Source organism: Mus caroli, chromosome 5 (assembly GCF_900094665.2).
Source record: "Mus caroli chromosome 5, CAROLI_EIJ_v1.1, whole genome shotgun sequence".
Lineage (NCBI taxonomy): Eukaryota > Metazoa > Chordata > Mammalia > Rodentia > Muridae > Mus > Mus caroli.
In genome coordinates, this window is record NC_034574.1 from 118575020 (window position 1) to 118592888 (window position 17869).

General features: G+C 47.2%; 1 protein-coding gene across 1 annotated transcript in view; it reads left to right on the forward strand.

Moving 5' to 3' along the window:
- The window catches only part of Tmem132b (transmembrane protein 132B), a 250718-nt gene that overhangs the window by 75452 nt on the left and 157397 nt on the right, over positions 1–17869 (forward strand). The window contains exon 2 of the mRNA XM_029476908.1: positions 13369–14260. Within this exon, the coding sequence (XP_029332768.1) occupies positions 13369–14260 (892 nt within the window). The remainder of the gene's footprint in view (positions 1–13368; positions 14261–17869) is intronic.

The following is a 17869-nucleotide window of genomic DNA, read 5'->3' on the forward strand; positions in this document are numbered from 1 at the left end:
AAAAAAAAAAAAAAAAAAAAAAAAAAAAAAAAAAAAAAAAAAAAAAAGAAGCAGGGAGGAGAAAGAGGAGGAAGTTCCCAGGGGAAGCTGGGAACAACTCCCAGGAGGGCACCTATGCAGAGTGGCTCAGTGACCATACAGGTCCACAGGGACCTGAGGGAGGCCACTGTCTCCACAGCATGAGTTGCTCTCAACAGCACCGTTTCTCTTCCCTGGACTCCCCCCTGGGTGCTGTCTCAGAGTCCATCCCTTCCTTCCAGGGACTCCCCACAGCTACTGTATCCACGAGGCCCACGAGGGAGGCCAGTCTCCACAGTGGAGAGGAAAATCGGAGCAAATCCACAGCTGCCCCACGTTAAACTTCGATTTATTCTGCTGGCACTAATTGTAATCTTTATTTGGTCCCAAGTGATTCATTCTTATCGTTCTTATTATAGCTGAGAAAATTAATTTTTATTCTACCATAAGGGTGGCTGTAATAATTTGGGTTCAGGAGGGGATTGCTTTAATAAGATTTACCAGCCAGCTTCGAGACAGTTAGCAGGTGGAGCTGGCCTGTGGCAGGATGTGGAGGGCATTAGAGGGGGCCTGGTGGAATGGCTGGGGTGGGAGAGTGTGGGGAGCTGAGCTAGGTGGGGGAGCCCCCCTCCACATCCTTGTCTGCAGTGGAGATTCTGGGAGTGGGTAACCAGTGGAGCCCCGCCTCTCTGGATGACTTAAATGGAGATGAAATCATTTAAATACATCATGAGCTGTTGTTGTGACCCCCATGGAACTTATCTTCAGGACTCAGGCCTTGGGATCCGGGACCCAGGGACACTAGGGATGTGGTTAGAGGCGTGGAGGTACCTACAGGCTCTCAGTTGCAAGTCCAAGTTGCCCTGACTGGGTGCTCTTCAGTTGCTGTGATAAAAGCTATGACCAGGGCAACTTATAGGAGAAAGAGGTTATTAGGGTTTACAGTTCTAGAAAGAGCCCATCATGGTGAGAGAGGCATGGCAGCCAAAACAGGAAACTGGGAGAGCTCATCACCAACTACATATAGGAAGTAGAGCAAAAGAACAGGAAGTAGGGTGAGGTTATAAATTCTCAAAGCCTACTCCCTGTGACATACTTCCTCCAGTAAGGCTCTATTTCCTAACGGTTTCATAACCTCCTCAAACAGCGCCACCTACTGGGGAGGAAGTGTTCAAACACAAGAGCCTGGGGAGGACATTTCACATTCAAACCACCACAGTTGGGAGCTACTCGTATGTCTGATTGTGGAGGCTGTCACCAATGATCCCACTGATGGTGTCTCTGATATTCACTCAGGAGCCTTGGAGACACAGGGTCTTTGTGTATAGACTGCTGATTCAGGGCTGTCTGATATTGAGAAGAGAATCAGGGAGTCTTGGTTTATCTGTGTCTGTAGTATAGTTACGGATCAGACATCTACATTTCAATCCTATTAGATACAAGGGGAATACAGATTCAAGCCAAGAGTTAGCATACCACCGTGAAACTTGATGGGATGAGTGAATAGTGATAATATTGAGTGTTGGTAAGGATGCAGCCAAGTGACATTCCATCCCTTTTGGTGGCTGGGATGGAAAGCAACACAATGTCTTTGAGAGCAGTTGGCAGCTTCTAGCAATGTGCTTCTGCCATAGGACCGGGTCCTTCTACTTCTGCATGTACCTGCCTGAAGGAAAAGAAAACTCAGGTGTATGTGTTACTGACAGTGCTGTCTACCAGGACCTGAAACTGGAGATAACACAATTGGTGAAGGCACAGGCACACTTGGGCGCATCCACTGAGCCTGTGAATGTGGTGTGTGCTGCTTAGTTTTAACTCAACAGAAGCATGAGTTGTCTCATTATCTCAATTGTTAATGAATGCAGGAAGACCAGCCCACTGTGGGAGGCACCATTCCTAGGCAGGGGCCCCTCAACAGTACAAGGGAGGAGAAGCCTAGCCGAGAGCAAGCAGCAGGCAGGATTCATTTCTCTGTTACATGACTGTGGATGTCATGTGACCAACGGCTTCAAGCTTCAGCTACTGTGACTTCCCTGCTCTGAAGGACTTGTGAGCTACAATAAACCACCCCCTCCCTTAAGTTGCTTTTAATCAGGGTGTCTTAGCACAGCAACAGAAGAGATATTAGAACAGGAAACATACAGATAATCATACCAGGTGGGTGGAACAAGGCTGGAGGCTGACCAGGGTCTATGTTAGGTGGTGTATGGTATCTGTACTAAATGAATGCATTATATGGTCTGTAAACCATATGGCAGCAAGCCTGTTCATGCATTTAAAGCTATGATACACACATATGGTTCTAATTCAGACTATAAAACTAATTATAAAGAAAATCGAATCCTAACTAACCTTAGTTACTTTTTTTCCCCCACAGTCAACCAATATTAGCCTCTTTCTCAATGTGTTTGGAGCTATTTTATACTTGGAAAAGCATATAAATGCATTTTCTACACTTCCATATATATGTATGTATATATATATAATATGTGCATTCACACATATAGTCTCTATATATAGTTTGACATATATAATATCCTAACAGATAGTAGCAGATAATATTTATCTGCTCATTGTTTTTATCATGGAATCTACAATATGCTTTTGAGAGCCTTCTCTAACCAGTATTGTCAGTGTGCAATTCATTGCATGACTGGCCTGTGACATGTATCGCTGCTCCAATCCTTAGCTAACACAGAAGGGGGAAAAACTTGCCTTCTTCTTTTTTTTTTTTTTTTGTTTTTGTTTTTTTTGTTTTGAGGCAGGGTTTCTCTTTGTAACAGCCCTGGTTGTTCTGGAACTTTGTAAACCAGTCTGGCCTTAAACTGAGATCCACCAGCCTCTGCTCCCAAGTGCTGGGATTAAAGGTATAGGGCACCACCCCCGGCTTTGCCTTCATTTCTTAAGTTCACTGTGCCACTTTGCTTCCTGGTGTTGTAGTTCTGGTGACCATCAGCCATGCCTCCCTCGGGCAGTTGTGAGGGTGAGCAGGGCTCAGAGGGCCAAGACTCTTATTAGAGCCAGTGTGCATCCCCCTCTCCCAACCTGTAGACACTTTACCTCTGTGGCTGCTGATGTAAGGTTTCCTTCGAGGAGGAACCTTGAAGGTGGCCTTTCACACCTGGACAGGTGCGTTCACAAGATGAATCCAGAGAAGTGGGAAACACCTCGTTCAAGGCCAGATGTGTTCATTTTACGTGGCCAAGGGATCCATTTTGCTCCCCTGAGCTCTGAGTGAAATCACACCCATGTGGCTGTACCACACAGTGACAGCTGGGTCTTATGATCTTCAGCAGCCCAAAAAATGGAGATATGCTGGTTCTGAGGTTCAACCGACTAAATCCCTCTGAGCCCCAGTGTCTTCCTTATGCCCACTGGATAGGTAGTGCCAGCTGGGAGCTTGTGATGGCGCTCTTTGAGGTCATTCCAGTGGAGAGAGCTGGCGATCAGGGGCAGATATGGTAGCCTGGGTCACCATCCCACACTTATTATCTGGCACACCGGGTGCGGCGGACGGATTCTGGGGGACAGCTGCCTCTTGCTTACTTTTTCTGAGTGCCAGGAGCATACGGGTGAAGGCACAGCAAAAACACAAGGCCGGAGCAGAGCCAGTGCCCTGCCCACATAAGCCTTAGGGTTCTCATTACATCAGTCAAGTAGATAGGCTAAGGAGATGTGGCCATGTGCCATGTCCTCAGGCCAGGCAGGAAGCACAGCAGTACACACGGGCATGCCAAGTGTTTCCCACCGCTCTTCCATGCTTTGGCTTTTAATTAGTTTTATTACACTTTGTGTGTGTGTGTGTGTGTGTGTGTGTGTGTGTGTGTGTGTGTGAACCTCCATACTACAGCAGAAGTGTGAAAAATCAGAGGACAACTTCCAACTTCCAGGAGTGGGTTTTCTCCTTTTACCTTTGTGGGGTCCTGGGAATCGAACTCAGATCATCAGGTTTGGCAGCAAGGACCTTTACCCACTGAACCATCTCGCCAGTCCTCAAGACCCAAAAAATGTCCTGAATGGGGTCATATGTACCCTTTATTACCAAGATTCTCCCTGAAGGAAGAGAAGAGAAATGGATAGTGGGAGAGGCAATTTATGAATGCCTTAAGATGAGAAAAGGACTTGTGTGTGTGTGTGTGTGTGTGTCTGGAGCCTGGCCTCTTGTCATGCCTTGGAACTTTGCAGGACTCATGAGTGCTGTCTGTGTTGGCTGCCTCAGGCTCAGAGAGAGTCGCTCTTGCCTTAATGGAGTGGTCTCAGGCTCAGAGGCGCCCACTTCAGAACATTTGCCTAGAGAGGCTGCACACCCTCCTTGATGACACATTTTCAATAAAGACAGCAGGAGCTCCAGGCAGAGCCCACTCTGATGTTCTGTTGTCCTGGCAACTGCACAGTAAGCAGTAGCTTGATGCTGTTTTGTGGGGTGTGGAGGTCAGTACAGTGTGTGTGTGGGGTGCCTGAGTGGGGGTTCAAGACTTATGCCCCTGCCTCAGCTCCAAGGTCTCTGGAAAAGGACCATTATGTTGTCCAATTTGTACATGGCTTCTGTCTCCATCAGAGCCCTGGTGACTCAAGTTATCCACTGTTGCTGACATAGGCCATACGTACCTCTCTTGGTGCTAGCTTTTGAAGGTTTCCTCCCGTTGGGGCCTCTCAGCATGAAGGTAGCCTATGAAAGGAGGATCAAGAACAGTTCTTAATTTTTATTAAAAGTTAATGTTATGTGTGTGGGTGTTTCACCTGCAAATAGGTCTGTGCACCACATGTGTGCACTTCCTGCAGAGGCCAGAAGAGGGCATCAGATCTCACAGAACTGGCGTTATACATGGTTGTTAGTTGCCATGTAGGTGCTGGGAATTAAACCCAGGCCTTTGGAAGAGCAGCCCGTGCTCTTACCGGCTGAGCCATCTCTCCAGCACGGAGGGGACAATTTTTAGTCTGAGATTGGAACGAATCCCCTAGAGGGTAGACATCTGTAACATAACAGCCGAAATGTCACTTAAGGATTGTGATGGGCAGGCAGGTGCCTCCTGCTCTGTTCTGTGACTTCTTGCAGTGAGAGGTATGGAAGGAGGGACTCAGGAATGGTGGCCTTTAAGGTCACCATACCTGCCATTGCTGCTGTCTCAGCCTGGTACCCCAGGACCCAAGGCTACACTCCAGGGTCCTGTACCTGGTGAAGACATGTCATCAAGGAGGGTGTGAGGCCTCTCTAGGCAAATGTTCTGAAGTGGGCATCTCTCCAGGTCAGGAACATGGGACATGAGTATTTCCCCTGCTGGAAGAAAAGTTTAGTCTTCAGGGCAAATGCCTTATGTTACTGCTTGCTGGTCCCTTTCTCCTGGTCTGGGGGTGGTGACCCCACTTTTGCCTGAAGCTCACCAAGTTGTGATTTTGGGAACTTGAAGAGACTGGACTCCTAGATCTGTGTCACACCCAAAGGTCTTCTGTGGGAGGGCAGGAATGCCCCCAAACCCCAAAGTCCTTTATTCTCTCCAAAGCCAGGCTCAGCACCTGCTTCGTTCTGTGTTGACAGTTGAGGCCAGCAGGTGGCGGTATTGTCCTTCAAGCCTGGTTGGGGCAGCCAGGTTCAGGCAGCCTGGACTGCTCCTGTGGCCTGCACCTGCTAGGAACTGTGAAAGCCCACCTCTTTCCCAGCTCATGACTGTGCACACAATATCATTTGGTTGACATTCCAGGAAAGGGGACCATGGGGTTTGGGGGATATTTTTCCTTCCCAGTAAGATTCTTTATAGTGAGTGTTTCTCTTATGATGGGGCTTGTGTTGGCGTCTTTCTGGGCCCCTGTGTCTGTTCCTTACTCTCACAGCTCTTTTCCCCCCTTCAGACTTCAAGGTCACAGGACTAGTTAAACACATCTGTTGAGCCTCTCTTTGTTTTGGTGGGATCTGGAACCAGCTGTTGGGGGCTGGCTCCACCTCTTCCCTGCTATGTGATTGAAGACTAGTTTCTTGACATCTCTGTGTTTCCACTTTGACATCTCTACCCAGCTAGGACCACGCTACAAATTCATGTGACAATCATATATCGGTACGAGTGGTTTGAAAATAACGCAGGTATTTTGTAGGTCTGTGCAAAGAATAAATGTGTGGAACCCAGTGACTATAAACACGTTTAGAACACATATGAACCATGTAGTTAGAACAGCCATGGGCACACAGTAGGTCTGCAACTGGCTGCTGCTTTTTGCAACTATTCATTTATTCCCTTGTGTCTATGGGGCATGCATGTCATAATGCACAAGAAGAGGTCAGAGGACAACTTGCAGTAGTCTGTTCTTTCCTACCATGTGGGCTCCAAGGTTCAACATCAGGTTGTCAGGCTTGGTTGTGAACATCTATACCTGCTGAGCCATTTCCCTGACTGTTGGCACCAAATCTCATTCAGTGGCTACTAATTGCCAAGTTGCATCAACTCCAAGCCAGATCTTTGATCCCCTTTTTGGAGACCTGCCATCACTCAGAATGATACTAGCCCCTTAATGATGTACATTGTATGTTCTCTCATTGTACTAGATACCATTTTTTAAAAAAAGGATATTTGGGGCTGGAGAGATGGCTCAGTATCAAGACTGCTCTTCCAGAGGTCCTGAGTTCAATTCCCAGCAACCACATGGTGGCTCCCAACCATCCATAATGGGATCTGATGCCCTCTTCTGGTATGTCTGAAGAGAACGACAGTGTGCTCACATACATAAAATAAATAAATCTTTTTTTTTTTAAAGGACTGTTTGCCTTCTCACAACTGGAAGTCCCTCAGCAAGGGGTGGAGCTGAGAGTGGTATGGCACTTATCATTAACCTCAGCATTCAGGAGGTGGAGGCAGAGGCGGGGGCAGAGGGAATCTCTGCACATTATGGCCAGGCTGGTCTATATCATGAGTTCTAGGACATTCAGGGAGACATAGTGACATCCTGAGCAGTTAGAACAGGAAGTCCATAGGACCATCGAGGTGGTGAAGACCCCAAGGGCACATGGTTGGAATGCCTCCCCACAGGAATCCTGCACAGAGTGGTTGTGGCTTCATTTTGGTTTCCTTCTACTGCTTGCTTTCTGTTTTGGAAAACAGTGGAGTTCCTTTGAAAGCAGCCCCATGAATGGCTTTTGGTCCCCGAACCAGCTGCCAAGTGCGATTTGTTGTTAACTTATGTGTTATGTTTTTTTCTTTCTTTTGAGTCGCTTGTGCCAAATGACCACAGAATAGGTAGCATCAAGCACAAGTGATTGACACACAGCAATGCCAGAAGCCCACATCCTACCTGTAGCATCTCCTTCAGCTTCCTGCCAGTCCAGAAGGGCCAGAAGAAACGACCCTTGGACGTCACTCTTGCCATCTCTGATAACCTTATTTTTCAGATGAAGTGTGTGGTTACTATCTGAGGTTGCTTCTTTCTTCAGCACAATGTGTATGAGACCTTGGTCTGTGTGACTCTGTCATGTGATCTGCTGACTCACCCCTTTACCATACCCAACACAGGCCATCCTCCCACTAGTGCGTTTGAGGACATTTGTGACTATGTGGGACGGTGGTGGTGTGAATGCTGAATCCATCATTAGAGTCCTGAAGCCAGCATCGAGGGACCTTAGTTCTAACTCTGTGAAGAACTATGTGGCTTGAAAGAATCATTTTATGGGGCTGGTGGGGTGGCCCAGCTGGTAAAGGCACTTGCCACTAAGCCTAATGGCTTACGATTGATCTCCAGAACACACATGGTAGAAGGAGCTCTCCCCTGACTGCCACTCACATGCTGTGGTACACACATGTACACACATGTGCACACATGAGATAAATAAGAAATGGAAAAGAATTACTTTGTATGTGACATGTGTACAAGTGTGTGGAGGTCAGAGGTCAACACGAGGCTTCTTCCTCAATCAATTCCCAGCTTATTTTTTTGAGACAGAGTCTCTCATTGAACTTGGAGACTCTGAATGAGCCCCAGAAATCCTCTTCCTTTTGCCTCCTCATTGCTAGAATTCCAAGTGAGAGCTATCATACCTGGCTTTTTAAGTAGGTAATAGGGACTCAAACTTGGGTCCTCATGTTTGTGTGACAAACACTTTAAAAGAATCATGCATACCCTTAAGAATCATTTTAAAATTTACTAATTTACCTACTTATTATTTTTATGTCTATGTATATATGTGTGCCTATGTGAGTTTATCAGCATCATGTGCATGCAGTACCCATGGAGGCCAGAAGAGGGCACAAGATCCACTGGAACCAGAGTTATAGTTGTGAGTCACTATGTGGGAGCTTGGAATAGAGCCTGGGTCCTTTGCAAGAACAGCCAGTGCTCTTAGCCACTGAGGCATCTCTCTGGCTCCCAAATAAATCAGTTTTTATTTCAGTAATGAAGAAATTAGTTAGTGAGAAGTCCAAAGTAAGTGTCTCTCCATATGATACCCCCACAAACATACTTGCATAGTGGCAAGTGACTTTACTTGGTCACCTCATGGCTGGCAGGAGGGAGAAAGCGACACAGAACTGACACACAGAGAGGCTGTGTTATATAAATGGAGGTGATGGAAGCACCAGGCCTCCTGCTTAGGAACTTCCCTGCCCACTGTGGACCTCATCTGTGTTCTAATCAGACAGCAGCAGGGCTGTCAGGATCACTTAGCATTTTCCTCTTCCTTAACATCTCCAAGGTGTCCAATTTAGAATAAATATAAATGGAAATTAGGACGAGGTCCTGAGAACATCCTACTGTTTAGCAGCTGACAGTGTCTATAGGAGGTCAAAATTACTGTCATGAAGAGATCTACAGAGTCCATTTAATGAGGCTCTTTCTATGCCTGCTACTCCATGGAAATCTTTCACATGGGCTTAAAGCTCTCCCTGCCCCTTTAGTCATCCATCTTGATTTTCTCCTGCCTGAAGGCAGCTGTTTACCTTCAGGATGCATTCATCATTTGAGTTTTTCTAGGAGTGGGGCCACAGCAGTCCAGACTTCAAGGAGCCTTAGCTGATGGATGATGCATTAGCTGGTGTGTTATTTACTTACAGCTGTGGCAAAATACATGATGGGAGCCACTTAAGGCAGGCTCACAGTTGGCTCACAGTTTAAGGGTATGCAGTCCATCATTGGAGGGAAGGCATGGCGACTGGAGCGTGAGGCAGCTGGTCATAGTGTGTCCATGGACAGTAGGCAGAGAGACATGAACGCCAGGGCTCAACTTGCTTTCTCCTAATTGATTAATTAATTAATTGTGTATGAGAGGGCGATGCATACAATGCCACAGTCCACATATTGAGATCATAGGACAACTTTTAGGAGTTGGTTCTCAGTATACACCTCGATCAGTCAGGGGCTCTCTGGCTGTTTATAATCACTAGGGTATGTGTTCCAGACCAGGTGTCCCTTGAGCGATTCTCATGTTTCCACCATCCATCTCTCCATGAGGGTTATATACATCACATCTGGCTTTTTTTTCTTTCTTTAAAAAATGATTTATTTATTCTTATGTGCATAGGTGTTTTACCTGAGTGTGTCTGTGTGAGGGCACCAGAGACCCTGGAACTGGAGTTACAGGCAGTTGTGAGCGGTCATGTGGGTGCTGGGAATTGAACCTGGGTCCTCTGGAAGAACAGCCTATGCTTTTAATCACTGAGCCATCTCTCCAGACTCCTGTTTAAAATGTGGCTTCTAGAGCTCCGTCTTGGGGTTTCAGGCTTGTGAGGCGAGTGTCTGTACCTGTTGAGCCATCTTCCTGGTCTTTTTCATTCAGTCTAGGACGCCAGTGCATGCAACAGCGCACTCACATTCAGTGTGGCTCTTTACTCCTTGGTAAGCCTTCCTGGAAACAGCCTCACAACACTCCCCAAAGTGTGTCTTCTAGGTAATTCCACGTTCTGTCAAGTTGACAGTGCAAGGCCAGCCAGCATAAAGCTGGCTGCTGTAACATCATCTCTAGCTGCTGTAACACCTCCCAGTGGTGGGTGGACTCCATAAGATGACTTCACACTTATAGAATGCAGACATCCCCGTCATCTTACCTACAAATATACCCCCTCATCTTACACACAAATGCACCCCCATCTTACCCACAAACATTCCCCTTCATCTTACTCACAGACACCCCCATCTTACCCACAGATACCCCCCTCATCTTACCCATAAACATGCCCCCTCCATCTCTTGCTGATAGGTGCCTTTCTTTTGCTACTTTGGCGCTTTGTTTCTGCCTGGGTTCTATGGCAATGCCAGGGAACATGGGAACACGTGCAATCAGTCTGCCACTTAAAATTGAATTCCATATCTTTATTTATTTTTTTTTAAAAGAAGAGTGTCAATATTTCTCTCAGATTGGATAAGCAACACATGCTCATCCCGAAGAACTCGAAAATTATCTCCATAGAAGAATATAGAGGGAGAGTGAGAGGCACCTCAGGGTGCACACACGGAGCCTCACCCCGGCTAATGAGAGTCTGTTTGTGCTCTGGGATGAGAAAGTTGAAGGAATAATTATTGTGTCAGGTTAGAGGAAGTCAAAGATAGCCAGCTGAGCTAGCTGTGCTTGGCCATGGTAGCCAGAACCCAGTGCCACAAGCACAACAGTTTAGTTTTCTCATAGCCTGGACTGGAAGTCTTAGGTCACCATGTCAATGGGTCCAGCTTCTTCCGAAGCATCTCTCCCTGGCTTGCCAATGGAAACTGTCTCCCTCAGTCTTCTGGGATCTTCTGTTTATGCTTGTGTGTACTCTGATCTCTTTCTTTCAGTAAGGACAGTAATCATTGTTGAGTTAGGATTAATTCAGATGACCTCATTCAAATGGAATTACCTTGTCAACATTTTCTCGAAATAAAGACATAATCTAGGGACCTCTGGGTTTGGAAGTTGCAGTCTACGACAGTCTCAGTTACTTTGCAATGACTGTGATTGCAGCCCCTGATGCTCCTCCATCCCCCCCCCCAACCCGAGTACTCCTTGAGACTTGCTCAATTCCACCTCCACTTGGTCTTTTGTGTCAGAATAACAGCGGTCACTGCATCTTCCTGTTACACTCTGTGCTGCCTCTGAACCTGGGCTTAACTTTTTGGCTCATATGGAAGCCAGGATGCACAGTCCTTTCTGCTGGCTTCCTGAAGCCTTCCTCATTTCCTGCTCTTGGTGCCTGCCTCAAACAGGCCTTGAGTCGTATCTCATACACGAGCTCAGGGCTTCCTGAGCATGGGAAAGAGAATGTTGCTTCTCTATGATATTTTGGAATCAGAGGGAGGAGCGTTAGCTTCTCAGGCCAGGTTTGGAGTGCTTCCCAAGATAGTCTCGGGGCTTCATAAATGTTCCTAAATCAAGGTAGCATGTTTGCTTACTATCTGATTGGAGGGGAGGATGTGGTCCCAGCTATGCATGTCTCTGGTTGTCCATAGAGACTGGGAGATAGTGTTCATGCCACATTTTGCTTCATTGGTGGTGGGACAGGTGTGAGGCCTCCAAGGGATGTATCAGATAAAACTGAGGCCTTGCCTCCAACAAAGAGAGATGGCACGACCTTAAGGTCCGGGTGAATCGACTTTTGAGTGAGGTAGCATAACCACATGAAAGATAAAGGAGTGAATCACTCCACGAAGAATCATGGAGCACATGTGTGTGTGTGTTTATTCTGATTTCCTTTTCTGAATTTCTAAATAAATCAGAATTTAAACCCTGCCCTGGAAATGGCCTAGAGTTTAGAAGAAGGTAGAATGGGAAGCCTAGGAGGACCAGGCGTCCTCAGAGCCCCCCCCAAAGGGGGTCATCTTTTCCTGTTCACTGTGGTCTGCTGGTCAGTTATTCCATCAGACAAAATCACCTGGAATGTAATTTTCTTATTTGGAGAGCCCCCCGCCTCCCACAGAAATCAGCATACCTAAACAGACTCTAATTTGAATTTCATCTGGTGAAGTAATCCAGACTTGGAAAGAAAAATGTCATGTTTTTCACTTGAAGGTAGAAGCTAGATAACACACACACACACACACACACACACACACACACACACACACACGAACCACAAACTATATGCATATACTTATTTATGCACATACATATCTATACACACATGTACAAACAAACACACATACCACACACACATTTATGTACACATGACACACACACAGATGAGTGCACACAGATGCACACACACATGCATGCATGCACACATATACATATACAACACATAGCACACACACAGCCTCTTTCTGCCTGAGTATTACACATTTTAAAGAACAGTACTTAGTTATTGCGACACATTGAAAGTAGAAATATAAATAGTAAAAAGCAAAAAAAAATCTTTGTTGGTTTTTGTAGACACACAGATATAAGTACATGCATGTACATATGCATATATAAATCTTAGTTTTATCCAAATAGAGTCAAATATGTGATAATCTGCTTCCGTTACTATAATAAAATGCCTGAGATTGGATAACATGTAAAGAGAGGTTTAGGGCTTGCGAGATGGCTCAGTGGGTAATGGCACTTGCTGCTAAGCCTGAAGACCTGAGTTTGATCCCAGGACACATATGGTGAGAGAACCAACTCCTGCAGGTCATCCTATGACCTCTACATATATGTGATATGGCACATGTGATTGCAAACATCACACATCACGTCAAAAAAATAGAAGTTTAGTTGTGTGTGCATGAACCCTGCCAGGATGCATCTGGTCTTAATTTTATATACTCCTTGTTGTGCATAAGGTGGTAACTCGGGGAGTCTCCCTACAAACTCACTTGAGGACACAATTTTGCCTTATGATACATGTATTACAAACCAGTTCAGGTCAGATTGGCCTTTCCCGTCTTCACACCTGGATGCATTGGGAAGATATGTGAATAGGAACTGTCTAAGTTTGCTTGTTGTTATGGGAGGAGAATCCTATCTCATTATTGAGAGAGGCATGTAAGTTTAGCCGGAGTAGGCAGGGATCCAAGGTTGCTGGATGCACTGTTCAGAGAGGGATGTTGCACAGTAAGCAGCTGCCAAATGCACTGTTAGAAGAGCAGAGTGTATATAACCCAACCCAAGTGGAGTCTTAGGCTTCTAACTCATTCCCTATGCTTGCCTGCCTTGTGTGGGAAATGTTAACATTTCCCTTCTGGAGGGGCAACTGTTTAACTCAAGGACTGTTGGATTTTTGGCCAGCGGGGCTCCTTTGCATTCCATACTGGGCCTTTCTGGAAGAGTCTTAAGATTCTTTGACTTTTTCCGTAATGGGAAGGGAAGAAGGGCTGTGTGGCCGTGGAGCACCTTGCTGGGATGGTGGGCAGAGATGCCATTAGGTTAATTTCCTTGCAGAGCAGAACTGACCTTGAAGCCTGACTCTCCTCTTCTTTCTTGTGCAGAGAGCACAGGTCGAGGCGCCGCAGACAGCCTGCAGAAGTTTTCTTCCCTGCCCGCCTATCTCCCAGCCGGCTTCCACGTCACCGATGCAGAAGAGGCTTTCTTCCTCAAGGAGGCCAACCAGGACCTCATGCGCAACGCCAGCCTGCAGGCCCGATCCGCCACACTCTTCATCCACCGAGCCCAGAGCCCTCCGGCCATCAATGCCAGCTACGGTCCCTTCTCAGTAGAGAAGACGGTGCCCTGGGACTTCCTGCTCACGCCCACTCCTTTCGGAAATATGGAGAGGTTCCCTTTCAACTGGAGGCTCAAATCCCATATCCTCGACAGTTCCATCTTTTCCAACAGACCCAAAGTGCAGACACTATTCTATGTCACTGGCATGGGCTGGGATGAAAACGACCCTGGGGATGATCTTCCGTGTGTCAAGATGTTTGCCTTCCCAGAGGCCAGGGAGGTGGCAGCCAGCTGCCGGCTGCAGGGGGCCCCTGGGCTGTGCGTGGCAGAGCTGGAGTTGTTGCCTGAGTGGTTCAGCTCAGGTCTGGACCTTGAACCCCGAGAGGAGATCCCAGCATTGCTGGGTGGCACAGCCATGGAACTCTTCTTTGCACTTTATCCAGCCAACGAGGCCGGCCAGTGCCCACTGGAGGAGGAGGGCAAATGGGAAAACAATATCCACTCAGAACAGGAGGAGCCTCAGCCAGTGCTCCCCGCCCGGGAAAGGATCGGCAGCGTGGTGGTCTACCCTACCCAGGATGACCTGCGGTGGTCTTTGGTGACCCTCGATGACAATGTGGCCCTTTCGATCCCTCTGAACCTCATCCGAGAAGGGGACACGGCCACCTTTTTGGTTTCTCTCACCAGTGGCTCCCTGGCAGAGAAGTTCACTCTTCGGTAAGTAGTTTTGTGACATTAGATGGGAGAACTGGCTCTTGGTGAACCCTGCGCTGTCAGCTACTAGGATGGGGCTGGTCATGCGATCACTGTGGAGGGTCTGTCAGAAGCCCATGTACTCAATTCTAGTTAAGGCTGTGAGGATGGGTTTTATCTAGTAATTACCAACAGTAAAGAGCTGACCTCTATTTCCATGAGAGTGGAGCGGGCAGTTTCAGAGGGAAGAACAGGGTAGAGAAGACATCTAAAGGACAGTGACAGAGTATTCGGGGTCACCAGTGTGGATGTGACATCTGCTTCGTCTCCTTGCTGGCTGTGACTGTTAGAGTTCCACCCTCCCCGGAACCTGGGAGGCAGAGGCTTGTCTTTCCCGAGAATTCTATTTCAAAGAAATGGCTCTTGGGTCCCCGAGAGTGACACTTGTGAGCTTTAAGAGATGTGTGTTTATGGTTCAGTGAATGTTTTAGAAGATGGAATTAGGGTACCGTGCACCAGATATGCACTGGCAGCAGCAAACCTTCATTAGATATGCTCTCAGGCACCCGGAGACCCTTCTGGGGACAGCTCTCTCTGTTGCTGTGGGTCACTCTGGAGGTCTGTCATTTCTCAGTGCAAGGATGGTGGGGTTGCTCAGTACTGAGAGTTCTGCAGGCAGGCCCTGAGCCCAGTGCAGCGAGACCCTCACATGAGCTAGAGGTCTAGTGAGATGAGGATGTGGGGGTGGGGGGAGTTGGGTTGCAACAGAGCATATTTACAAAAGCTTTTTGACCTGTCTACTGAATGATCAAATTGAAGCCAGAGTAGCAAAAGACTCTCTCTGTCTCTCTCTTTCTCTCTCTCTGTGTGAGTATGATTGCGTGTGAGTGTGTATAGTGTGTGTTTGTGTGTGTATATACACCACAGGCCAATAGGGTATCACCTAGAGCCCTGAAAGGTAAGCAGAATTTGAGAGTGGGCAACAGAGGTGAGTCCAGATGGAAGGAGGAGGAGCTTAAGCAAGAGACGGGGATCACGCAGGTGTATGAGAGGGAAGAATCTGAGGCTGGGGAGACACTCCCTCGGTAAAGCAAATGCTGTTCCCGTCATTCCTAGTGCTTTGTCTTGTTGCGACCCAACCTCTCTAACCCCTTGCACTGGCTGGTTTTGTGTGTCTACTTGACACAAGTTAAGAGTCATTAGAGAGGAAGGAGTCTTCGATGAGGAAATGCCTCCACAAGATCCATCTGTAAGGCATTTTCTCAATTAGTGATCAATGAGGGAGGGCCCAGCCCATGGTGGGTGGTGCCATCGCTGGGCTGGTGGTCCTGGGTTCTATAAGCAAGCAGGCTGAGCAAGGCATGGGGAGCAAGTCAGTAAGCAGCACCGCACAATGGCCTCTGCATCAACCAGCTCTAGTTTCCTGTCCTGACTTCCTTTCATGATGAGCAGCAATGTGGAAGTGTAAGCTGAATAAACCCTTTCCTCCCCGACTTGCCTTTTGGTCATGGTGTTTCATTGCAGCAACAGAAACCCAAACAAAGCCACCTGTGCCCTCTCCTTCCCTACACCGAGCTTTTAAGAGTGGATATTGCCGGGTGCTGGTGGCGATGCCTTTAATCCTAACACTCCTGTGACAGGCAGGTGAATCTCTGAGTTTGAGGCTGGTCTACAGAGCAAGTTTCAGGACAGCCAGGGCTACAGAGAGAAACTCTACCTCATAAAAACCAAACCAAACAAAAACCAAAAACAGAGTAGACGTTTGCAGCTCTGTTTGTGGCTTGACTTGTTGCAACCCTGCTCAGTGGACAAACAGCACAGGTGTGTCTTACTCTGGGTTTCCTGTTTAGGGAATCCCTTTGGACATAGAGGTTTAAGAATAGACTGGAGGGGCTGGAGAGATGGCTCAGTGGTTAAGAGCACTGACTGCTCTCCCAAGAGGTCCTGAGTTCAGTTCCCAGCAAGCACATGATGGCTCACAACCATCTGTAATGGGATCCGATGCAGTCTTCTGGTGTGTGTTTGAAGCTATGGTGTACTCATATAAATAAAAATAAATTAATTAAAAAAAAGAATGGACTAGAAAGGGGAGCTTGGACCTTCCCCAGCACCCTAGCACTCTCTCACCAGAGGCTTATTCCCGTCGGATCTGTGACTTTCTATTAAAATTCTCCTGGGTGGAGTCAGTCCTGTAGCCCATCGAGGACTGACCTTAATCTGGCTTACTCACAAACGCAGCATCCCTATGCAGACACAGAAGGCAGCTAGCTGGTTCAGTAACAGTGTGGTCCCTTGAGTATCTCAGTGCTTCTTGCAAGGTTCAACTCCCATAGACAGCATGAGAGCTCTGGGAGCTGCTCTGCAGTACATTTGGCTTTCCCAGTTTGTCTTGCATCGTGGAAACTGCCCCTTCCCCCTTTCTCACCTAGACTGACTTCCTTGTGGCAATCTTTGTGCTGATTAGTCTGTGCCTTAAAGGCTAATTGCAATTTCTTGGTATTAAGGGAAATGGAAGAGAGAGAGAGAGAGAGAGAGAGAGAGAGAGAGAGAGAGAGAGAGAGAGAGACTGAGAGAGAGAGAGAAAGACTCATTTTGTGGCTTGAAGGAGAAATGAGACATATTTCTAGCATTGCATATAGAAGAAACTCAATTTTGGTGCCTTCACATAGCAGAAGAACTGTTGAGAATTAATTTCATTTTGGAGCAGGGCTGGTTTACACCGCAGCAATCTGTAAGATCGATAGAACATTCCATCACCAGAGCGAGTTCATAAAGCCCTAATAGGACCCTCTGACCACAAGAACCACAGACTAAGCCACAGGCAACCTTTATTTATTTGCCATCTGTATGTAAATTCTGCTGTTATGGAAATTTTGCGGCATCTAGATAAGACACAATGTACTGGAATAGTTGAGCTGAGATTAAAAAAAAAAAAGCCATGTCTATCTATAAATGTGGGTGAGAAATTAGTGCGACATCAGCCTCAGGCTTGGGGCCAACCTGTGGCCAAGAGGACAGTCACTTGAATACACAGTACTGGATGGCTCATTTGAATAAGCAGTCCTGGGTGCCCGTTTGAGCATGCAGGACCCACTCAGATGCTAAGCGGGCTTGAAGAAAGTTTAGGTGGTTGAATTTCTTGCTTTGCAGGCAGGGGGACCTGAGTTCCATCCCCAGAACCTATGCAAAAAAGCCAGGCATGTGGTGTGAGATTATAATCCCAGCACTGGGGAGGTGTGGCTGGGAGGCTCCGTGGGACTCACAGGTCAGCCATGGTCTCCTCTTTATTAGTCAGGGCATCTGAAGGGATGGAATGGTGAGGATGAACACATAGAATAGAAGGGTATTTATTAGATTGACTCACAGGATGCAGCCTGGGTTGTCTGACAATAGCTGTCTCCTGATGGAAGCCAGAGAATCCATGGTTGCTCAGACCCCGAGGCTGGATGTCTCTGCAGTCCTAGTCTGTTGCTGAAGTGAGTCCTGGAGGACTCCTGGAGAGTTGCTGGTCTTCAGCCCATGTTGGGATCTAGAAGATGCTGGATTTAATACCAGCTACAGTGACAGGACAGATGAACCAGCCAGTGAGAGTGAACATTCAGAAAACAAAGTTTCCTTCCTGGGTGTCCTTTC